The 25,335-nt window shown below is 42.7% G+C and overlaps 1 protein-coding gene across 1 annotated transcript; it reads left to right on the top strand.

Annotated features, from left to right (window-relative positions):
* Window positions 1–1,009: 1,009 nt before the first annotated feature.
* On the top strand, window positions 1,010–25,335 carry atp9a (ATPase phospholipid transporting 9A). The gene is made up of 28 exons (XM_076166752.1): window positions 1,010–1,146; window positions 3,329–3,473; window positions 4,758–4,871; window positions 5,033–5,141; window positions 6,238–6,296; window positions 7,293–7,344; window positions 8,472–8,566; window positions 9,223–9,303; window positions 9,393–9,468; window positions 9,893–9,969; window positions 10,143–10,303; window positions 10,391–10,533; window positions 11,269–11,381; window positions 12,125–12,334; window positions 14,734–14,895; window positions 15,409–15,501; window positions 15,605–15,688; window positions 16,410–16,580; window positions 16,962–17,060; window positions 17,996–18,085; window positions 18,311–18,455; window positions 19,030–19,094; window positions 20,352–20,507; window positions 21,249–21,313; window positions 21,518–21,626; window positions 21,725–21,782; window positions 22,238–22,441; window positions 23,484–25,335. Exons 1-28 carry the CDS (start codon window positions 1,079–1,081, stop codon window positions 23,618–23,620), a joined length of 3,141 nt encoding a protein of 1,046 aa, XP_076022867.1. The 5' UTR covers window positions 1,010–1,078; the 3' UTR covers window positions 23,621–25,335.

The following is a 25,335-nucleotide window of genomic DNA, read 5'->3' as shown; positions in this document are numbered from 1 at the left end:
GAATTATTTTAGTTGAACTTGATTGTGTCTGATTTGAGGTTTGTTGATCTAGGGTTAGTCCCTGCCCTGATGTTGATGTATTACAGAGACGGCTGTAAACAAAGACAGGCTTCTATGTTAGTACAAACAAGTTTATTTAAATGTGTATAAAAATCCCTCATTTCCATGAAGGCACCTTCAGATGTGCAACTGCTTCTCATGATCCGAGTATCTCCCAATAACATGCTTATCCATTAATCCCTCTTATTTTTGCATCCTCAACGAAAAATAATTTGCATCCACAGTACAAACCAAGCTATCTGCTCATGTCTGTCACACACACAACCAAATGTGGATACTCAACTACGATGGCCTTTGCTTTTCAATTTTTTTTAAAGCAGTCCATTAGGTAATAATTGTTTAGGTGTCATCAGCAGGTCATCTCGCATGACACGGGGGATTTGAACCAAAAATGAAAGTCAATAGAGATTCACAGGTATTTGAAAACACATGGCACAAAGTGTCAATGTTTGGATGAGGAAGGGTGTTGTTACTTGTGCCATGTCGTCAATGTTGGCACTGTTCAGAGCAAGAAATTAGAGATTTCTTTCTGATGTTATACTCTAAACACAACCTGGTCTGTTCCTTCATCAGTCCCTAATGTTGGGATGATAGTGTCCCTAACATTCAATTTAAGGGACTAGAGCTCACCCTTGCGTCTCTGACTGAAATGATATCAGTTAGTTTATAGATAAACATTATTTGATCCATTTCTTCACTACAGGAATTAAAGTGTAATGTCATGAATAAGTGATGTCATGTGACCTCACACAAAGCCAGTAAGGGATGTGATGTGTGGATTCATTAAACTTATCGGACTCCCTCTTCCCTCTCTCAGTTGATGTTACAGAGACAATATTTTGACTTTGTTTTGGTCTGTTATATTTTCCATGGGTTTTCCTTTAATTTGTCGCCAGTGTGGTTGCACTGAGAGAGCTCTGTGTTCTGAGTGACAGCTGAAAGCCTCCGCCCAGCAGCACCGGGACATCCAGGCTTGCTTGCCCATGATACAGCGTGTGTCCCCTACTCGGCCGCAGGAATGACCGACAATATCCCTCTACAACCCGTGAGGCGACCGAAAAGGCAGGACAGTAAACACAGGAATGGGTAAGGACGGTGAACAGCGCGGAAATGTTCGTAGCAAAACCGTTTGTTTTCGTATTTGGCTCGTCGGCTTCTCCTAGCTGCCTGTCAGTGTGATGCGTTCAGTGTTTACAATGCGCGTCGACGTTATTGTCTGTAAAAACCGAGTGGAGGCGCGTTTAAGGAGGAAAAACGTCAACTGGAACAAAACAAAAGCTCAATCATAGATGCAAATATGTTAGCGTACACGATTAAATCGTTCCTTGGAGCGAGCTAGCAACGAGAGCAGCGGGACACATCCTTGTTCCGGGGTGCTCTGGAGCAAGTGCAACTGACGCCCATATCAATGTTTACTCGGGATGACTGTCAAAGCACGAAACACGTAGGAATGTAGACAAGAGGTCACAGGAATGAAGAAGACTTGTTTCCTTAACGACATGTCTCCGTGCCAACACGGTGGCTCTTTGTTTCCTCGATCGGCATCGATGCAGGCCTAGCTAAAGATGATGGAGACATGCAGCCCACAGTCTGCCATGATGATGACACTCCCTTATCAACCACGTACACATCCACACAACAACAAAGGCATTTAAAGTGTGAAATTATTAGATTATAGACATTTACATATACGAATAAAGCACTAAATTAACCACATCTGCGGGGGATTCTTCAATACACCATATTATAATCTACCTTTCTGTCAGTCAACATTATGACCTGGCAAACACAGGTGTAATAAATCAGTAGGATTCAGTAATTTTATTGTTATATACGCAACCACACTGCTGCAATCAACCCATCTGGACTTTGAGCTACCCTGATCAGTGTGTGGCAAAAGGCAGTGGTTCTCAAGCTGTGATACTTGTACCACCATTGTTACTTGAAGAACCCCCTAGTGGCAGATGAGCCCAACCAATTGAAATGGATGGAGCTGCTGCATTTACAGGAAGAAATAGCTTTGTTGTTGTGCTTTAGATAGGATGTTCCCATGCTGGGGTGACCTGCCTCTCTGACATATATGACATTGAAATCACCCGGTGTGTTGTGTGTCTCTCAGCCCTCCAGTTTGACACCCTCCTCCCCTCCGCCCTGGGCTTATGCATTGGCAAACCTTAATGGAATGGAGCCATCATTAACGTCATTAGTTCCACCAGCGTTTTTCCTACTAAGATCATTTTCGTCCACTTCACCTGTCCATCCTATTTCATGTGTTGTATGTGTTTGTATATGTGTGTGTCTATGTATGTGTGCATCTATATATGTTACACGATAAACATATCAACAAACTAGATATTATACATGTTTAGATCATCACATTCTGAACACTGAAGTCCAAGTCTAGTTCAAATACCAGGCCTGAATGCTTCTCTACATGATGAGGCATTTTTATTTTCAAAATCACATCTTTATGATTTTTCTTATTTTCTTATTACTTTACATCATATTCTTTATTGTAACATAAAACAACCCACATCAGACTTTGTGTCGTCTGATACTCATGTACAGCACCTGTCCTACTGTACATTCAGTTTCCCTCTGCTGTTTGTTGTCTCCTACACCGCAGGGCAATCACACTGTAAAAATTAATTGCAGCAGTCACCAAGTTATCGGCTCTGGCAAACAACCGGCTCCTTCATTGTTACAGCGTACAAGAAAACTGAGTCATCTATCCCTCAAATGTGACGTTGCCTTAGTCGGTAATTTATTAGAATCATTTGGTCAGACTTTGAAAAAGTCAAAATAAATGCCAGAGCTGTGAGAGGCTGTATTTTGTTCACAATCAGTTTTTGAATGCTCGCACAGTAAGGCAGTTGTTGATGGGGCAGTCACTGGCTCTTAGTTAATTAATATAGAATGCTCTGTTTGGATAGAGCATAGGGAGTGACCAACCGTGTCCAGATGTAGTTAATATTTATTCTGGAAGGCAAAATCTCCCTGGTCTGGATTGTCCTGAACCTTTAGCTCAGCCGCTTGTGAAATAAGCAACACATTAACAAAGTTAAGTGTCAGGAAGTTCATTAAGAATGGAGCAATTATCGCTAGAGATATACAGTACAGCAAAGGGTTAATAGTACAACTAAGCGTCAGAAATTTAAAAATATGGAATATGTTAACTTAATCAACATGATTTCTATTTGTATTGTGTTATTATGTTAATGAATTAGATGACATGGAGTTAGTTAACCCTCCCCGCCTGTTCCCTCAGGTGTTGCCCGTGGTCGCGATGCTGTGGCATGGGCGACTTCCGTCCCCGCACCGTGTGGCTCGGCCACCCAGAAAAGCGGGAGCAGAGGTACCCGAGGAATGTCATTAACAACCAGAAGTACAACTTCTTCACCTTCCTGCCTGGGGTGAGTGTCAGTCACAGGTCACCCACCCTCCTCCACACTCTCTAACCTCAACAGCACCACCCACCTCTATCAGCCTGCTCCTGATTCACTCTCTACATGTACATGCACATTAAAATAGATGACGCTCACTGTAGTGTAGTCTGGATAAGAGCCTGTCTCAAAAGTATATATGAACCTTAACAATTCCACCACATATTGAAATATTTTTAGAAGCACACGTCTGATTTTAGTTATAATTCATTACCACACAAAAGATTTCATAGTCAATACACTTTTTGAACCATTCATGATTAATGGCTACTTAGTCTGATATGTCTGATTATTCTTGACACATTCAGATCCTCCGAAGAGAAAGGAACAGATGGACAGATGTGACAGTGGTTGGAGATGCATGCAACACAACATACAGCTGTAACTAAGCTGTGTGTTTTAGTCTTCGAATTTTACCAGACCTGATTTACATATCCATTTGTTTTCCAGACATTCAGTCGTCTTAAAGTCTTATGGCTTTTTTGTATATATGGTCTTACATTGAAAGTAGGAACCAGATTTTTGCATTGCAAAAATGTCCTGCTTTTTATTTTCTTCGCGTCATGTCAAGAAGGTCGTCTACACAACATACTACTCTGCATGTTTATGGGCATGGTTTGCTCGTGCTTTAGTCTCCTCTTGGCAGCAGTTTGGGAAACAACATACAGGAGCAATGAGAGGACTCAAGTTTTCCCTTCGTAGTAATCTTGCACCATGGTGGTAATGAAATTGAACAAAGGTGCGGCACGAGTGTTAAATGTAAGCCTGATGCTAGTGCAGGAAATGTGCAAATATGTCTTCCATATGTCACAAGTGTGTTTGGTTCAGTATGTGAGGAAATAAATGGGTTCTAACACTGACTTTGATCCCACTGTTCCCTGCACTGTGATGGCACATTGGGTGTAATTATGGTCCACATAACAACTGCACTGCAACTGAGGTTTTATGCATTGTCAGTGATTTCCTCTTGAATTTGCTGATTAGGTTATGATTTGTACGTGTCTATGCCAAAACAGAGATATGCTCATTTGATTGAAAGAATAAAAAGGTTGAGAGGATGTCATAAATAGATTTTATTGTATGGCAGTTTTAATAGTTGTTTTTAAAAGTTGATTAATTAACTAACCACACACAGACTTGTTAATTTGTGTAGTCAAAATAATCTCTGATACCAACAATCAAATGAAATTAAAAAAAATATGGTTACATGTTTCCCTGCTCTGTGATTTTAAATGTCCTTGTTTCTGTTGACAGGTGCTGTTCAATCAGTTCAAGTACTTCTTCAACTTGTACTTTTTGCTGTTGGCCTGCTCCCAGTTTGTCAATGAGCTGCGCTTAGGCGCTCTCTACACCTACTGGGTCCCCCTGGTATGTAACATGTCACAAAGCTTTATTTCCCATAACTGTTTTAATTGCACATGTTGATGCATATGGTGGTAAACCTTATTATGGAAATGTGCAAGCATTTATTTATTATGTGTGAAGATGTTTTAAAACTGAGCTCCTAATTGTGAGTTTTCTCTCTCCAGGGCGTTGTTTTGATTATTACTATAATGAGAGAGGCAGTTGAAGAGATAAGATGCTACCTCCGGGACAAAGAAGTGAATTCACAGATTTATAGCAAGCTTTCAACAAGAGGTAAGAATGAAAATATGGGACTGGGGACTTGGTTGTATTTTGTCTGAGTTGATATATAAACCACATTGCTTATTTTTTGACATAAGCGTCCATTAACTGTAGGAGGTTGGTCCTATTAAAACTTATAGGGGCCAGGGGAAATGGTGGGTAATTCAAAGCAGAGATGTAAAAGTGTACATAAGAGGCCTTGGTATAAAGTGCTACCAGCAATAAAATGCTGGAGACCTCTTGTGGTTTCCATCACTTTGTCCCTTTGATGTGGCAGCTTGTTTTACCCATAAACACAATGACTGGTTGCCTCCATGATAGCGCCCCCCCATGCATAACTTGTGGTTTATGGAAAGTTTATGGTGTCACAACTTGTTGTATGGTGTTCTTAAGTGAGGACCTGGTAAAGCTCTTTGTCCTCTGCTTAAATTTCAGATTAAATCCAAAGCTTTCCATCTTTTCATCATCCATTTTAGAACAAGCATAAGATGTTTTGCCATATTTTCCCCCTGAAAGTTAGCTGTAAATTTGGATTATTTTCTTAGTTCAAGAAAAATGGTATTGTTAGTGGAACAGAGCACAATGTGAAGTCCCCTGATCCTAATGCACAGCAATATTAATGTGCTTTAATGTCTTACATATGCAAAGCCCAGAGGTCATGGCAGAGGCCAAGGGTCAGTGATCTCTTCCAAACAATTTTGCCTGTTCAGTCCAAATGGAATGAGAGAAAAGGCTCAACTCCCCCAGCATTCTTTCAAATCTGCCAGGAAAATGACTTTCCCAAATCCAGCGGGGTGACTGGTGGGGCACGCTGAGCACCAGTTCAACCATTTCCATGTTAGACAGACGATGCCTACATATCTGATTTAAACAAATAAGAGTCGTTTTTTTATGTATCTAGTTGAACTCAACAGTATGTGTGTGTGTGTGTTTGAAACATGGTAGTGGTAACAGTTGTAACCATTCTCAAATGTTTTACTTTACACAATCATCCATCTAAAAGCAGATTACTTACTGAGTTGTTTAATTTGAATTGCACATTTTACAATACGTAATGCATAAAATACTGTTCAATTATGAAAAATTGCACTCTTTTTCTGTATTTCAGGAACAGTCAAGGTTAAAAGCAGTGGAATTCAAGTGGGAGACCTTATTATTGTGGAAAAGGTAAGCAGAAAAGAAGAAAAAGTATCAATTGTCTCATCCACATATGTGAACAGACTTAATTTTTTGTGGGATTGTCAAGTTGCCATTTCTATGACAGAGCATAATGAGGGGACTGTTAATCTCCCCTGCTAGACTGGTGACTGAGGTGAAAGGAGTTAGTAAAGATTTTGTAATCTTTTGATCAATGCTGAGCTTCAGCCTGTCAATCTCAATGCATACATAGGAGATTTGAGCTTAAGATGCCTTTAATTGGATCTGGGACACAAATTGAATTAAGTATTATTTACTGAAATGATTGTTTTCATTTTTAAACCGTGTTTATGGTTTGTGATTGTCAAAAATGTTTTAATTTTGAGGGTATGTGAGTTTTTTAAATGTCTCGCTCTCCATGTGGAACGTGTGGATTCTCTAAGGTCTTTGTACACGAAATATGAGAAGAGACTCTTGTCTTTAGTTTCCAACTGGGGGCTTCATCCTGAATCACTCATTTCAACACAGCTGAATGAAAGGTCACACATGTTGGTCTGCACATTTCACTCATATGACTGTGATTTAGTAGTTTGTGTTTTAAAGTTCAGAACTCACCAATTGAGGTGAAACCAGTGGCTGGCAATAAAAGAACTTTCATTAGAAAATAATTCCCAGAAGAGCCATGACACATACACAATAGTTTGATTATTTGATTATCCAGAAGCCATGTATGAGTCAGTGTTTGGAAAACTGATCAACTGAACAATGGGGAATCCATCTTCCAGTGAGAAGTGTAGTGGTTAGAGCAGGTCAAGCAGAGTGTAATACCTGGTCAGGGTCCCGTTCAGGCCATGGCAGGATGATTTGCTGGAGGGCTTATTATTTTGACTGACTGACTGTGTGTAATGTGGCAGATGAATAGCTAAAAGTCTTATTTTCTGCCCTTAAAAAGCATTAGTGGGAGGAGAAGTGCCGGATCAGGATGTGATGTTGAAGTGATGTTTTTCTTTCTGCTTTTCTTTGTAGAATCAGCGTGTTCCTGCTGACATGATCTTTTTAAGGACCTCTGAAAGAAATGGTAAACATCTGCTGATCATTCATCCAGATTTCCACCACAGGCTGGCTGGCTGGCTGACCGGGGAAATGACTTGTTTAAAAAGGCGCTGAGGTGCACGGATTAGCCCTGAGCCAGGACAGGAAGTCCTACAATGTCTAAATTGTAATTGGGTCCAGTACTTAACTATCACTCAAAGCATAGTGTGGTGGGGATTTTCTGCACCATGTAATGTTAGAATGGGAAAGGGAAGAATCATTGTCCTCCCTTATCTGTGTGTATGACATACACTCTGACTAATTTTGTCATTCAAATGAGAAGGTAATGAAGTAAAATCCAGCACAGGCACAAAAATAAATAAAATGCAAAAAGAAAACAAGACACGAAGGAGAGGAGGATTGATGCCTCATCTGAATAATCAAATATGGATTAGGGCAAGATTTGTCAGTGATAACAGAAAGTTTTTGCACATATACAAAATACACATAAGTCCATTCAAAATAACCTACAAGAAGCCGAGGCACAACACATCATGGAGAGCCTCTGTTTTATTTTCAGCCTGTAGCATTCAAAATGAGACGCTGGAAGAAAGGCTAGATGCGTGTTGTTGTTGCGTCTTCCTGTTGGGGGAAGAAAAACAACAGCTTTGTTTTACTGGAAATGCTGTGCTGGTTATCTCCCTTCCATGTGGAGGCCATTAGGTCAATTATGAAGAGCCTAGGCCAGGATTGGGAGTTGTGGCCAGGATGACTCATGCAGGCTGGAGGGGGGATGGGCGTTTAGTAGATGCCTTACTTCTGTCCAAGCTTGACCCCAACAGTAATATGCAGCACAGAGCCATTCAGAGAAGTCATTTGATGGAATTTAGCTGATTAACTGTTCATTTAAAGTCCCTTGTGTTGTATTAATTCAGAATGTATTCTCAAAAAGTCTTGTGTATTATAAAATATATTCTTATTAAATAATACTAAAGCAGAACCTGTCAAGAGCCACAGCAGCGTTTAATATTATTATTAATGTAGTTATTAATGCCACTATCAGCAATTGAGATAGTGGGGCCCCCTCCCTCAGCTCAAAGTCAATCTGTTGTTGCCCCCTAGGGGTGAATGTGTTCATCTGCCGTCAGTGACTTTGCTTGTCCTCCTTCCCAGGCTCCTGTTTCCTACGGACTGACCAGCTGGACGGAGAGACAGACTGGAAACTACGCCTCCCAGTGGCCTGCACACAGAGACTGCCAACTGCTGCTGTGAGTCCTGAAGTACAGACAGCAGGGTAGAGAGGCTGTGAGCAGGACCTGCAGGCTGCAACACTGGAAGAGGGGCTGCGTTTACCCTGCTTGTTTCCCCCCTACACAGTACCTGTGAATGTAGAAGACAGTGTGTTTACCACCTGTAGATGTAGGAGAGGCACAGCCTTTATTTTGACAGAAGATAAGTTTAGTTTTAGTAACAGGTTACATGAGTAACTGGTCCCAGGTTCAACACAGGCAAATGCATTTCCTCAGGCTCAGGGTGATGATTGATTGTGACTGAAAATTGTCAGTAGTAAAAAGGGTCTGCCCAACCCAAACAGTTTTCAACACCTTATTTTACTGCTTGTCATCTCTCTAACAGACATTTTCATGAAAGTCAACAGTTTGAGCCTCAGGGTGAGATGGGTAACAATAAGACAGTTGCTCTGTTTATTGAACATATTTGGCAATGTTAATTGTTTTTTTTATGAAAATTGCCCAACACACTGCGGCGTACTGCAGGCTGATGTTGATGTTCAATGATCTCTGATGTCTGTGCCTAGACTCTGATGTTAGGTAGCATATTCCTTCTATTCCAAATCACTGATTGCATATAAGGCACTCTGTTTCCTGGGCCTTTCACCCTTAATCATGTGGCCATTTCTTCACAGGACCTTCTCCAAATCCGATCGTATGTGTACGCAGAGGAACCGAACATTGATATCCATAACTTTGTGGGAACTTTCACCAGAGTGAGTTTATAATCTGTGTTTACCTGTGACAATGACCAATTTCTCAACACTGTTACTCAATTTGAATGTTTGTTTACTTTACCTTGTAGGAAGATGGAGACCCTCCGGTGAATGAGAGTCTAAGCATTGAGAACACCCTGTGGGCCAGCACCGTTGTTGCCTCTGGTAAATAACTGGGTGCAGCTCTGTCGATGAAGCAACTAACGGCCAGGAAATGTCCATGACAAGCCTTTTCAAGCGTTGCCTCCTTGTGCTGATGAGTTGTATAGACAAACACGCACACACTCACACGAACAAATGATGTAGAAGTCAATTTAGTCATTGAGGTAGCTCCTAGACAGCTAGCTAAACTGGGCTTCTCCAGTGGGAGAGTGAACGCACTTGAACATATGTAACATATGTGATCCATTATGTAATTAGAAATCTGCGTCCTATATTCCAGCTGACATTCTGCATTTGAAAAAGTTTTGTCAAGTCAAGATTAGAAGTCTGGGAAATCTCTTGTCGACATCCTATGTTTTATGTTGTTTCTTTATTATCGTGGCCTGAGGCAGTTTCCCCTCTTTTTTCTCCCTCTCCCTCACTCCAGGCACTGTGGTGGGGGTTGTGATTTACACAGGCAAGGAGCTGCGCAGTGTCATGAACACCTCCAACCCAAAGCACAAGGTACAGTAGTGTGAACCAGAGTGAGGTCTTACCGAGGGCCTGCAGTCACTCATTTAGTTATGGAGAAAAAGTATTAAGGCATAACATTTTGACATTTCATTAAACAGAGTGCATGTACTGACCGTTGTGCTGACACTGTGTGCTGTAACATTTGCGTCTGTGACTCACGACAGGTGGGTTTGTTCGACCTTGAAGTGAACTGTCTGACAAAGATCCTTTTTGGAGCGCTGGTGGTCGTCTCCCTGGTCATGGTGGCCCTGCAGCACTTCGCTGGGCGCTGGTACCTCCAGATCTTCCGCTTCCTGCTTCTCTTCTCTAACATTGTGCCCATCAGGTGTGAACTAAGACTCCTCTGCTGTGGTATTGTAGTCTGCAGTGTGGATAGTAGATAGTGTTAATCCTTTGTCTGTGCTTATTTCAGTTTGCGTGTGAATCTGGACATGGGGAAGATGGTGTTCAGCTGGATGATCAGAAGAGACTCCAAGATTCCTGGGATGGTGGTGAGGGCCAGCACCATACCTGAGCAGCTCGGACGAATCTCTTACCTGCTGACTGACAAAACAGGTTAGACTGCAAGACATTTCCTTAAGAATGACCCTGCGTTGTAGATTTATACCTGTGTGTTTGGGTGTGTGGCCAAAGCAGGCTTTAGAGTGGAGTGCTGAGGGGATCGCCATGTTAGCAGCTACTACCACCCAGTTAAGCCCTTTCCTTCCTTGGGGGTTGTTGCTCTGTGCTACTCCTGGAAACATGCTACTTATTGGACCCTTAAATCATAAAGAAAGCCCAAAGTCTCTCATCCATACACACCCTCAGAGCACAACACCTTCACGAGTGCACTTCCTCAAGCTCAAGGTGTTACCCATAAGATTTATAGCGCTTGTGCCCAATAAAATGATCAGCCATTTCCCCGTCCAGAGTGTGATAAGGCCAGTGGGGTCTGCAGGTCAGACTAATGTACGTGTGGGCCCCTGAGGTCTTTTTGATATACTGGCGGAAAATGCTTTTAAAGTGGAGTGTGAGGATACAGAGGTTGTGTGTAGTGCAGCCGGGAAGACTTCTGGCTTCCCAACAGTCGCTGTAATTAGACAAGCACAATCTGTTTTAAATAAATGATTCAGGCTTATATATCCCAACCCGTGGAACACACAGACTTGAAAGACAGCCAGTTCATTTCCCCAAAACATATTCATGCTGCAAAAATAACTTTGCTGACCACAACCAAATGTTTCTTTTATCCATGAAATAAAAAAATAATTTTTCCGGAGAGAGTTTATGTCTTCCTCATATTTTTGCCAGGGACCCTCACACAAAACGAAATGGTATTCAGGCGCCTCCACCTTGGAACCGTGGCATACGGAATGGACTCCATGGATGAAGTGCAGAGCCACGTGTTCAGCGCCTATACACAGGTAACGAACACGCACGCCGAGGCCCAGGCACTGCTGTGTGTGGAGAACGTGAGAAGAAGCCAAGCGGCTCGGGGCTTGTTGAAAAGAATTGCGGAGTGAAAAGAAAAGAATCAAATTCCAAATGCTTGGGAAGCAGTAAAGCAAACAGACGGGCGCATTGTTTTAAGTAACATATCAGTTTGTGATTATTGTTTGGTTGAATGCTTCCTGACCTCAGATGACACTCTTTGTCCCTTTGACACCAGAGGTTAGTGAAGCAGGAAACAGGATTAGCCCACTAGCGAGGCACTGACCGGACTTCTTTAATGACGTGACCATTAACCCCTGGAACGCACAGCCTCCAAAAATAGCAAGGCCACAATGCAAAGGCAAATTGCTCATATTTTCTTTACACATCTGGCTGTGCTTATAGTTTGAATAGATCTGAGGGAAGCAGCTAGTTGGGTTTTTTTCTGGCAAAATCCAAAACAACTTTAGCTACTAATTTGTCATTTCTTATTAGCTTTGTCTATGTCTATGTTTTTTATTTAATTGTGTAAATAATTGTTGATTAAGCATTTTTCTGACAACATATGTTCTCAGCCTCTGAAATGGGGTGAACGTTTAGTTTAGTTCTGCTCTGCACAACAGCCATCCTCTGAGAAAAACCCTGACCCCACAGAAAGAAATGTGTGTTTTAAGTATTATATTCAGAGTCTTATGTCCCTTATTCTGAATACATTACTGTCATTTATCTCTGTCAGCCCTCCCATGACCTTCCAGCCTCCAGGGCTCCAGCAGCCACTAAGGTCCGTAAGACCATCAGCAGTCGAGTCCACGAGGCCGTGAAGGCCATCGCTCTGGTACACAACGTAACGCCGGTATACGAGGCCAACGGTGTGACAGACCAGGCCGAGGCAGAGCAGCATTATGAAGACACATGCAGGGTTTACCAGGCCGCCAGCCCCGATGAGGTATGACACACACACACCACCATACCACACATGAAGAACCATAAGTGTGTTGGCACTGTTTCAGTAAAACAGTGTTGTGTCTTTAATATTATATCTGGAATAATTCCAACCAAAAATGCATCATACAGAATTAATTGTATAAATGTTCCACCAGGGTTCATAACAAAAAGGATATGTCATGTAACTAATTCAAAAGAAAATATACCTAAAGTTATGACTCTCATCATCATTGGTTAGGCCAAAAACAATGTATTGTTTTTATTTCTTTATCTTCCCTCCTTATGCAGACATTTTTAATATGTCGTTACCTAAAAATAAAGAACTTATTGCCAGCGTGGAAACACATACTTGGAAGTTTCCCACAGTAATTTCATTGTAAATGTATACAAACGACTCCGTTAGACAATGAAGGTAAATACATGTGCATGTACACGCAAATACCAATACAGTGATCTATATATAACAGGAACTGTCAGGAAATCCACCCTCCATCTACTATAAGCTCATTTTCTCAAGGTAGGGCACGGAAAGTCTGGTAGCAGAGCGGGCTTCCGATCTTAAGATGTAAAGTAAGGACTGTTATCTTGAATGTCTTTACTTCTTTCTTCCTTTAAGAGGAGCATTGAGAAGCCAAATGTCATTCCACATTCATATCCTTGATCATTATAAATTCTTTGAACATCAGGAAAAAGGCTGCAGAATTCGACTTGATCAATTTCCTGCTGTATAAATACGGATTTCCTTAATGTGCTTCCCAGCCCTTAGCGCTTATTCCCTTTGTATTTCCCCCTTGATGATGCATTTAAATACATCCCAATACAGCTGCCTTGATTAAACAGTTGGCTGAGCGTGGTTGCTGGCATTGTTTGTAGAAGTCGAAGCTTCAAAATTAAAAACGTCCACCTGGGCTGAATAACTTACAAATATAAATACAAAATGTGTTTTGCTGTAATGATATTCTGGCTCACTTTAAAAAACCGGCTGTTCTGCATCTATTTCCAAAGCTTCTGCGGATACATCAAATCGGTTATCAGATTTCACATTGAAAATGGTCTCGCTACCAAATACAAATCAACCAAACTGATGTGGGTGAAAACAGAAACGGCTTTGTTTGAGTTACTGCCCTTAAAAGGTGCTTTGTATCAGTTGGATATAATCTAGATTCAGTTGTCTTTCCTGTGGTCTCGAGAAGTCTTAATATAGATTTAGTTTTGCCTGTGAGCACCGACACAAACGTGGTTTTCTGGTTAGTCTACTCAACTATGTGGACTTTTCAACATGCTTGTCCCTCTGACAGCAATACAGCTGTTTCTACTCTTGGGTCCAATGATTATGTCTATAAAAAAAAAAAAAGATATGTATGGTTCACAGATGAATGTTGACGTCTGAATCACTTCCATTTTTAGCCATTTCTCGTAAAAGTTTTATGCTGTCTGGCATTTCTGAATCGAGCCACCTGGATGCAGCATCATGCAGCTCAGCAGTTCATTTGAATTCAGGAGTCAGTCCAGAGTCTGTAAATATAAGGTGGCGCTGTTGTGGTGGACAGCCGATCCAAGCATTCCTCCCCAGGGAATATTACTAGACTATGACTAAGCACAATCTTCATATTTCCCAAACTGGATGACAAACATTACCGTAGTCGGAGCTTTTCTGACGTTAAAACGCTGTTGGTCAGGAATTGTCAGACTACATGGTCATTTGTTGCCAAAACAAGTCATTTTGTTACCACAGACTCAGGGTTTAAAATTATAGCTGAAGTAGGTTATTCTTATTTTTCACTTTCTCTCGTCTGGTAGCTCTTACATCTACAATTAACTAAATTAAACTCAAAACTACTGTTTTGTCAGGAGATGATATAGAAGCTATCAGATATTAGTCTTTGTCTAAACACATACACACACACACACACACACACACACACACAAACATACACAAACATACGGCCGAACATTGCATCGATGGATGTTGTCTGTTGTGTCCTTCAGAAACGAACAAGTGGGCAAATTCAATATTTTCAATTTTAAAAAACAGACATCTCTACTAATCAATAGTCTAGAGTGCTGCTGAATATACCTTAGCTATTGATTAAGTCTGAACAGTTACTGTGCTTCCTTGACATACTCAGACCAAATTGTTCCTCTGTGTTTGTCTTGTAATTAAAAGAGAGGAACAACATGTTGACACAATGATTAACCATCAGAAGAATAAAAAAACAAACACATAAGCAGTTCAATTATCTGCTTTCAGTCGCCTCTGGTGACTCTGAATGAGTGCTAATGACATTAAGTGAAAACAAAAAATGGGATAAATAACACAGCCTATCATTTTCCTGCCAGTATTCTGTTGTGTATTTTTTGTGAGCCCCCATTAAAGCCCTTACATGTTGGGGTTGATAGGTGTCGCTGGTGCAGTGGACGGAGAGCGTGGGTCTGACTCTGGTGGGTAGAGACCAATCCTCCATGCAGCTGCGGACCCCTACTGGCCAAATACTGAACTTCACCATCCTGCAAATGTTCCCCTTCACCTACGAGAGCAAGAGGATGGGAATCATTGTTCGAGTGAGTGCCAAGTTGACTTTGTTATTATGTTGCCATGGTGACGGCTATTACGCATGAGTCAACATGCTTTATTTATATGCAGAAAGTGAACATCCTTACTTTCTGTACTGTTCCATGTATATCTACTAATGAGAGTCTTTGATGACCAGTGCTTGTTGCTGGAATACATAATGAGCCTCCACGTTGTTTGTAGGAAGATGCATATATTATCTGAGAAAAAGCTCACCTCATAATGAACTGTGACTAAGTCTGATGACTAACATTATTTTTGTTGGCTTGGCCAGTCTCCACAAGAACTCAGGAAGCCTGGGATTCAAACTTGGCTTCCTCGTGATAATGTTTTCAAACACTTTATACATCCCATGTGAATACCAAAATAAGTTCAACCCATCTAGGCAACGCATTATCATGAAAGTGTACATGTGCACCACGGCTCACGTGAGTTTGCACCGGGCAAATATTCAACAGATTAGCACTAGGTTTGTAAAAGTCACAATCATTGTTGTCCTCTAGGATGAAACGACAGGAGAGATCACCTTCTACATGAAGGGTGCTGATGTGGTGATGGCAGGCATCGTCCAGTATAATGACTGGCTGGAAGAAGAGGTACAGTTCCCACTTTTCAAAAATAACCTTGCTGTATTCGTAAACATTAGCGCAGATGATGTTTGTATACTCTTGAGTCCTGATCTTGTCTCTTGTTTTCCAGTGTGGAAACATGGCGAGGGAAGGCCTTAGGGTCCTCGTTGTGTCCAAAAAGTCCCTAACAGAGGAGCAGTATCAAGACTTTGAGGTGAGGACACTGACGGCCTCAGTCTGCGTCCAAAGAGCTGACAGTGTGCAGACGTGCCTGCTGATGGATATTGTCTGTATTTGTAAATGTCAAAGTATGTTATTGAAAATGTAGTGCCGCCACCGCCCTCCCATGCTCACCGACCGCGCCTCCAACACTCGGCCCAAATACACACACATTGCCTCTCATTGTTTGAGCAGGGCAGGGCAATGTCTCCCCTGCAGCCTTCAGCCCCAGGTCCATTACTGAAGTGTGTGAGCCGAGCTGGTGGGCAGCAGTGAGTCACTAACTGAGTCACACACAGAGGTTGTGTTCCTGCATGAGTCACACTCGGATTGTTTTTGCTTTATCTCATCCCCAAATTGCCTGGAGTTGGAGGGCCTGGAGCTGGGCTGGGTTAACCCTTTGATGTCTGTTCTGTTTCTCCAGCTTTTGGAGGTGCACACAGGCAACTACCAAGAACATGTATGGGTGTAACAGCGTGCCTTGAGTTGCATGTATTCATATTAAGCAGTTGAATGACATGCCATGGGACATTGCATTCACACTTCAAGAAAGAAGGGTTTCTGTTTATCATGCTTTTCTGTCCGTGTTTGTCTGTTGCCATGTTGATAGTTTCTCCTTGTAGTCCTGCCATGTTTACTTGTTTGGTCTTTTACTTTATTTATAGCGATCCATTCTCTCCCACTCTAAACGTTCCCATCCCTCACCTGTCCCCCAGGCGCGGTACGTCCAGGCCAAGCTCAGCGTCCATGACCGCTCTCTGAAGGTGGCCACAGTGATTGAGAGCCTGGAGATGGAGATGGAGCTGCTGTGTCTGACTGGAGTGGAGGACCAGCTGCAGGCTGATGTCAGGCCGACCCTGGAGATCCTCCGCAACGCAGGCATCAAGGTCTGTGGCAGTAGCAACAAACTCAAACGAGAAACATAGGAACAGGAAAAGTACATATGTTTTTCATCTTAGCTGGAACAGCGCGAGCCAAATCAGTTTTCTTGAACAATCCTCCTGCCCGTGTTAACGCTTACACATTTATACACTTTATTAGAATGAATAGAAAGGACATCACTTGAGACACTTGACATAAAATATTTGGTTACATGTTGGTTAAGTGGCTCAGATGGAGAAGATGACTCCTTGAGTTTATCTTGATTTGATTTAGATAACGAACACCAGATAATGGAAACAACACATGTATGTTTTCCTTTGTAGTGTAACTTCCCTTCAAAGGTATTAGTTAATGTTGTAAAATGTTATTCCTTGGTTTCTGTGTAGGTTTGGATGCTTACTGGGGACAAGCTTGAAACGGCCACTTGCACAGCTAAGAACGCCCATCTCATCACCCGCAGCCAAGACATCCATATCTTCAGACCCGTAAGTGCTGGAGGGGGGGCCGCCCTCTTCCTTTAATGCACACATGAAGTGGCTAATGTTTGAGTTCAGCGCCACATGGTTCATCATAGTTCAACAGGGCACCCACAGCTTCCTGACTAAGTCACCCCATGGGCATCCATCCTCTGAGCTGCACACGGCCAGTGGTCATACAGTCCCACACAAGTACGCATGCAGCCAAAGCCAGGATCCACAGATGAATAAATCACCTCCCACCAATGCAAGCATCCAAGCCACTGTCAAAGAGAACAAACAGGCCTCAAACGGGGAGCAGAAACCAGCTGAACCACTCCCAGAGGGAACATGCGGAGAGCTGACTTCCTAATTTGTTTTGCAGGTTTTGGGTTCTCTGGCTGCTTTGATAGTCCCTTTTGCCTTCCCCTCTGGAGCCGTGCCAGAGCAGCAGGAGAGGCTGCCATAGAGGAAGGTTACAACTTGCGCACAACTGTGGTTACTGGAAGAGCATAACAATGGCTGGCACGGCTTAAAAACCTCAGTCCCAGCGGACAGGGGGAGTGCTGAGTGGGCTAGCAACACATACATCTGGATTAGTTTCCTGATGGCCACCAATGGCCTGATTTGGATTGACGTATGAATAGTCAGCGGTTGAAGGATATTCATACCAGAGCATAACTCTTGTTGACAGATTAACACCGTGCCTCGACTTGTGTTGTAGTTTTGTCAAATTTTTAAGTCTATATTTGAACCTGACACAATTGTTGAAGCCCTGATTCGGGTTTGTTGTATATTTTTCTCCATGCCTGTGGTCCTTTTCTATGTAGAATAACACAAACGTTCAGCGGTTGGCTTTCGGTTGACGTTTCTCATCTCTGGCATGAAACGAGCTGCCGGTTTGATATGAATCTGCACACAAGACTGACTGATTCCGTGCCTTTCTCAATGTGGTTGTGACATAGGTGACAACGCGAGGGGAGGCCCACCTGGAGCTCAACGCTTTCAGGAGAAAACACGACTGTGCGTTGGTGATATCAGGGGACTCGCTTGAGGTAAACTTTGCATGGCTCACCAGTTTCTCCCTCTTACGAAACTCTCCTGTTTACTGTGTGATGTTTGATAATGGTGCTGAAACTGAAGCACCTCTGGAAGTGGTATCTGTGGTTAGAGTTACTGTCTTAACCGAAGTAACGAGTTTAACTGTAACTGAGGTAATGGTAATGAAGATAAGATAAGATAATTTTGGTCATCCCTGCGTTGTGGCGGGCTTCTTGCAGGTTTGTCTGAAATACTACGAGTACGAGTTTATGGAGCTGGCGTGCCAATGTCCCGCTGTGGTTTGCTGCCGGTGTGCCCCCACCCAGAAGGCTCAGATAGTCCGACTGCTGCAAGAACGCACAGGCAAACTCACCTGTGCTGTCGGTGAGTAGAGTCAAAACAGCCATGAAGCGATCATCAAACCTGCTCAACAGCTTTTATTTTGCTCAACAACTATTAAAGATGCGTTAAAGTTGTTTGTATGCTACACAACAGAACAGCATCATCTCAGCTACATGTTGCCTTGTAACTGTACAGCAATTCCATTCATGTACCCCCTGTCCTGTATCCATTGACAGTTTGTCTCATCTCATATGAAAATGCTTGATTTGAGATTTAGGCATTCCTTTGAAAGAAATTGCCAAAAAATATTTAAAAAATACCGAAATAATAATAAAAAAGTCCTGGATCCAACTCATTCATCGCTATTTACCTAGGATTTCTGATCAAATATGATGCTGTCCCCATGAGTTCCAGTCATTTACAGTTTGTATTTAGCTTCCATGTTTTGCTTAGATGATGTCTCTATTCTGTTATCTGGCAAACGGGCATTATGGGGTCGTGATCCCGTATTCAGGACAAATATGTGGGGAGTGTCCTGCCAACACAATCAGTAAGTGTGCACTGGCGAGTCACAGATGTGAATCCTGACACTTTGATGGCGTTTGTTTTCTCTTAGGGGACGGAGGAAACGATGTCAGCATGATCCAGGAAGCCGACTGTGGCGTGGGAGTGGAGGGCAAAGTAAGACTCTTCAGTTCATCACCTCACAGTTGTCGCTTTGCGTTTCCTGTCAAGATGGTTGTCACATTCACAGAGATGCAGAGGGACACACACACACACTCACACACACACACACGCACACCGTTCCTCTCTGCCACTATGAGGATCTGTCCTGTGCAGAGAGGAAACAAAGATGGCACGATGGCATTGTGCTCAAGTTTAAGTCAGTCACTTATCGACCCATCCTTTGTCCTTCTCTTGGGTTTCCTGTCAAGGTGGGAGGTTTGCCCCCTCGTGGGCCTCTTGCATGTGAGAGCAGCGATGCCACTTACACTGCTAGTTGACCTGTCAGGAGGCCTTTTATAACTCCAGTGTTCATATTTGAATACACCCCACCCATGCTGATCTATCTTGACAGCTTATGTTTTAGAAATGCCAATGTCAAAATGCTGAGCCCCCAGAATGTCACCAGGCATCACAAAATCCCCATCAGGACCTAAATGCCAAGACTCTAAAAGTCTTATTTTCTCAAGTGAACCAGTTTTGTTGATGCGCTCGATTTCTTTTCACCTTTTTTTCCCAAGCCATTTCATTTTTAACAGGAAATTGTCGTCCACAATTTGAGACGAGAGCCGTTGTATTATCAAAACATCTTGATTCTGAAGTGTTTTTGAAAAAAATTGGACATAATGAAAACCGTGTGAAATAATAGACAATAATGACGAATGAACAGAAGGTTATTTGTATTTTTATTTATTCTTTTTTATCTGTGCACTTTCGGTTTCTACAACATAAACATATCCCTTAAAATACAGAGATCATGACTGAGATCTACACAGATATTGTGGAGATCAGTCTAAGGCATCATGCAGAAGAGCTTAGACATGTGTGCTGTGAGTTTAATGTACATTTTAAAGAGGTCAAAGGCCATGGTCATAAGAAATGGCTGTAAACTGATGGGGGAGATCTATTACTTTCAAAATAAAGGTTATGTTAGGAGAAGTAAGGGTGTCATGTTGAATATAATTCAAACAGAGTTAGGAGTGATCTGTGGTCCAGTGTGGCATCTTTCTCTGTTGTTTATTTGAGGAAAATCTTTTGATTTTGTACTTCAGGGACTGAATGTTTATTTCTCGAGACCTGAGCTTCACACATCTGTCACCCAGCAACAGTGAACACTGAATCTGTTCACCATGTGCACACATAAACATACATTTCAGGTTATCAAAGGCCGCTTGTAGAATTTGCCCACTGTTCTGTTTGCTGTGCGTTTGACAGGAAGGAAAACAGGCCTCCCTGGCTGCCGACTTCTCTGTGACTCAGTTCAAATACTTGGGTCGTCTCCTCATGGTGCACGGCCGCAACAGCTACAAGAGGTCTGCAGCCCTCAGCCAGTTTGTCATCCACAGGAGCCTGTGCATCAGCACCATGCAGGTATAGTAGAGCCAAGACGTTTACATCTGTGCTCCTCACTTTTTGGGAAATGTATGGATCCGTCTATAAACACTTCATCCATACAGCAAATGAGACTAACATTTCCAAATCTGAAGAGGTAACACACAAAGTAGTTTCAGGGGTGGTTATGGAAGGGTGGGGTCCAAGATGAGTCAGACAAGTGCGCCAGTGGTGCCCTTCTGAGCCCCCACACCCCTCCATACCCAGTTCAAATCCAATGTCCCAGTCCAAAACCAGCCCCCGCCATGGAGGCAAGGCCTGTGACTCACTTGGTCATGGACTTTGGGGTTTAGGGAGGCTCTCGTCCACATGTCTCGCATTAACACCGACCACAGCCACAGCTCTGACCTGCTTGGTTTGGGGCCACCTAGCTGTAGGCTGAGGCTGAGGCTGACTAGTTTGACAGCTCAATGTTAGCACCATCCATACGCTGAGGAGGAGAGTTAGACTTGACAGCTGTGTTGCATCGTTGTGACTGTGGGGTTCTCTCTTGTGGATGTCATACTTGTTGAATGGGGTGAATTGATTAGTCAAAGTGTTGTTTTTCTGATTGCTCCTTCATTTTCCTTTATCCATGTGATTCTTTGGTGATTTTCCGTCTGGAGTGTTTGGAACGTGATGTCACTGATATGTTCCATTATGGTCTTTAATGTCACCAGAGGACTGATATAAAGGGCTGACGAAACGATGACTCATTGACTTTTTCTTGCTTCCCCCCAGGCGGTTTTCTCCTCTGTCTTCTACTTTGCTTCAGTCCCTCTCTACCAAGGATTCCTGGTTATCGGGTGAGACGCATGAATGAATGGTGATGACTTATCAAGAGAGCATTCGGCTTCCTTATTTCTTTGGCATGTCCTTCGTGTTAAAGGCCCGTTGATCGGCGAGAAGGGAAAATATGAAAGCAGATAATACTGGAATAATGTGCTTATCCAGTCAATGTGAGAAACTCTTTGTCTGAGTGTGTCCGATGCGTGATCCCTGGGTTTCAGCTACTCCACCATCTACACCATGTTCCCCGTCTTCTCCCTGGTGCTGGATAAAGATGTGAAATCAGAGGTGGCTATGTTATACCCTGAACTATACAAAGATCTCCTGAAGGTATTTATTGAACGTTCACATCCAGAGCAATACAGAGCACAAATCAACACGAATAATGGTCAATCTGACATTTTTGTTCTGTTTTGCTTTCCTCACAGGGCCGACCGCTATCGTTCAAGACATTTCTAATATGGGTCCTGATAAGTATCTACCAAGGTAACCAAGAAGAAGGCAGGCAAACGTATAGTAGACAAGTCACTCAATAGAGATCCACTGTTCATTCTTTTGGTACAATCCCAGCATTTCACAGCGTAAAAGCATGTTTACATGTCAGCTCACACACAAGGACCAAGATCTGATGTTGAATCTAAAGTTCTGCCCCTGCCTTCTGACTCATCATGTTCTCAAACAGACCACGTATTTTCTGCAAGACTTCATTTAAGTCTAGGGATTGAGGTTGTTAAAAAAACCTGAGGTAAGTTTTAGACACGGACCATTTGCGATGAAAAGACGCCCTGAAAGATATTGGTCCAAACTCAAATGTCCCGTTTTGTGACTGTTTTGTTACATATTACTCTGTATATTTGGCGAATTCCCTTCAAATGTGGTAATTTCCATCAACAAAAGCGTTTGCATCATTCTCAGCTCGTGCTCCGCCTTTTCCTCCTCAGGGAGCATCATCATGTACGGGGCGCTGCTGCTCTTCGAGTCTGAATTTGTCCACATCGTCGCCATTTCCTTCACGTCTCTCATCCTCACCGAGCTGCTCATGGTGGCCCTGACCATCCAGACGTGGCACTGGCTCATGATAGTCGCCGAGCTCCTGAGCTTGGCCAGCTACGTCGCCTCGCTCGTCTTCCTGCACGAGTTCATAGGTGAGCAAACACACACTCCACACGCTCCAACAAGCGCACGGAGTTTGAGAAAACAAACGCATCCTTTATTCATATCAACATGGCCTGTGCATGATTGATGGTATTATGATTTTCCCCGACCTTGGCGTAGTACGTCAGCGTTCATCAGTACAGGGCTCCTGCTCAGTCACAGCGTGCCTCTGGTGTACAGTAAGCTGTGGTATGCTGGATGTTAGGAAGGCTAAAGGTGAGCGCAGTGACAAATGGTCCTGATGAGGAAGAGGCACAAGCACGCCGTCGTATCAGAGAGGAAATGCCAACGGCTCTGTTGGTTTCCTGTGCCTGTTACCACGGACCGCCAAGGTCCACGTGTTAACTAGAGAATAGAGGTATTCGATGGAACACAAGGGCAAAATAATCAAGTGTGTGTTAGATAAGAAATCATAACGACAAATGAGCTTTATTGAGTGTGTTATTGGTGTGTGTGTTACTGTGTTGCAGGCTTGTTGCCAGGCTGTGTGAGATGTACAGTATTTACTTGACCCGGCAAAAGCACTTCAGTTTTAGTTCTGCCAAATTAAGACTAGTGAAATACAGTACACTACAATCTAAACTGGAGCTTTCCAAGCCTTTATTTGGGCTTTATGTGGGGCGTGGAGTTCCATTTTCAGCCTACAATCAGACCACTGAGGGTCATGACTGGAATGTGGTCACGGGTACTCTTTTTGGACACTTTTCCTCCCTCTTGAAGCCACACTAGAATAGACTTTAACAGCTATTCTTCTTGTATAATTGACGCACTTGTTTTCCATTCCACTTTCTAAGTAATTTGATTTATCAAAACTGTCTTTTTCTACGCCCGAGATTTACACACAGCCTGGATTGATAAAGTTCCACAAACTACCACTCCTGGTGAAGATTATATTTGACAGTTAAGATGTTGTACTTTGTCATAGCAACATCATACACATGTAGTGCCAGGTATGAAACGGAAAAAAAGGTTGTTTATAAACTTGTGTCTTCCTCCAGCTCATCCTCACTTCCCTCCCTTTGTCTTTGTCAGATGTGTACTTCATCACCACTCTGTCGTTCCTATGGAAGGTGACTGTCATCACGCTGGTGAGCTGTTTGCCTCTTTACATCCTGAAGTACCTGCGGAGACGCTTCTCCCCACCCAGCTACTCCAAACTGACCACTTAGAAAGCCAGAGGAGCTTCCTGCCTTGTTTACTGCGGGCAAAGAGCCGCCTAACCCTCCGTCAGCTAACCTATGAGTCCCACAAGCAAACCCACAGTGGACTTTGATGCTTTTTCATTTGATTGGACAGGTTCAAGTTCTTTGAAATATGAACATGAACAATCAGCGCTGCTACATGTGTTTGACGCAGATACTCTGCAGAATGTCTGCAGTGAATTATGGGTTGGATTTGTCATGACTGGTTCAATAGAAAACATGTGTAATCAGCTTTCCTATAAGGATTATAATAATAAGAATGTCCGGGATCATAAATGTAAATATGTACAACAGAACCAGTAAAAGAGAAAAAGAGTCACTCAGGCCTCTTCAACAGATTGTAACTTCAATGATATCTGAGTGAGAAGATGAAGATGAACTGGAAAGTGTTGACGGATCTGACGCCGGTTTAGTAATGTGGGTGTGTCATTTGGTCTGGAATCACGTTTTCTCTCATTTCCCACTTGATCTTAAACGGGAAAGCTGTTTATGTGTTCATGTTAAAGTGACATGGCGTTGTCTCTCTCAGCAGTTGATTCACATACTCCTTAAACGCCGATTTCTAAATGGAGTTTGAGAATTATGTGGTGAACCAGCGTACTGGTCAGACTTTGCATAAAAAGCACGTCTGCAAGTTAGTGTATTTGTTTATGCGTCACCCCAACGCTGCAGCCCAACATGACGGCGGTGGTGCGGTTATTTATTTTAGCACGATGACCCACGGTGTCTGATGTTAAATCTGTCTTTGTCTCCTTGTGAGGACTGTGAATGGTAAAGTTGTTAGTGTTTGTGGAGCGTGGGCAGAGCGGCCACAGAGGAGAGTCGGGTATTTGCAGCCAAACCTTCGCCGGCTCCCCTGATAGACTGTGTGTGTGTGTGTGTGTGTGTGTGTACGTGTGTGTGTGTGTGTACGTGTGTGTATGTGTCCACATCTACTCACGTGGCCGCTTCGTAGGCCAACACTGGCCGCACTTTAGCATTGCATGATGACTCATTGTAGCAGTGACCTGAAGCCATAACTGAAAATACCCCGCTGACCCAGAGCGTCCAGCCGCCCCCCCCCCCCCCCCCCCACTCCTACCCTTCATCCTCCCTAATCCCAAGCCCCCTCACTTCTCACTGCAAGAGCAAATTAGTCAAATGCAGTGTGAATACTGTCCAGTCACGCTGTATTATAGCTACAAACAAAGCTACAAACAAAGCTACAACAAACCCACTCCTCGTCATTCATTTCATTAGTTGTTGGTACTGTAAATAACACGATTACTAGAAGGAAACAGCTCCTTTTCCCTGTTTTGTAAAATTATTTTGAAGCTCAGTAAAGCATAATGCTCGCAGTTTCTGTGACTGGGTACGAGTGTCAAACAGAGCATGAAGGGTGCCATATACGTATTTACATTATGATTGAACTCCCAGTGGATCTATCCAGCTGTTTGCACATGATTTTATTTTGTACTACTGATGATAATTTTTGTTATAATGGGATTGCAAAAAAACAAATATGACACTAATGAAATGTTTTTGTTGCTTGTAAATAACATGTTTTTTTATTTATTAACCTTTTCATGTTGCATTTATTGCACTCAGATGAGCAGAACAAAAAAAAAGGGAGAATAGTGTTGATGTGAATGTTGTGATGATGATGATGATGATGATGATTAATAAATCTCATGTTTTCTTGT

The sequence above is a fragment of the Genypterus blacodes genome, unplaced genomic scaffold, assembly GCF_046128005.1.
Source record: "Genypterus blacodes isolate CSIRO-AG114 ecotype Tasmania unplaced genomic scaffold, CSIRO-AGI_Gbla_v1 ptg000156l_1, whole genome shotgun sequence".
In the NCBI taxonomy this organism is placed as follows: domain Eukaryota; kingdom Metazoa; phylum Chordata; class Actinopteri; order Ophidiiformes; family Ophidiidae; genus Genypterus; species Genypterus blacodes.
Note: the sequence above shows the minus strand (reverse complement) of the source record. Positions and strands in the feature narration are given on the sequence as shown.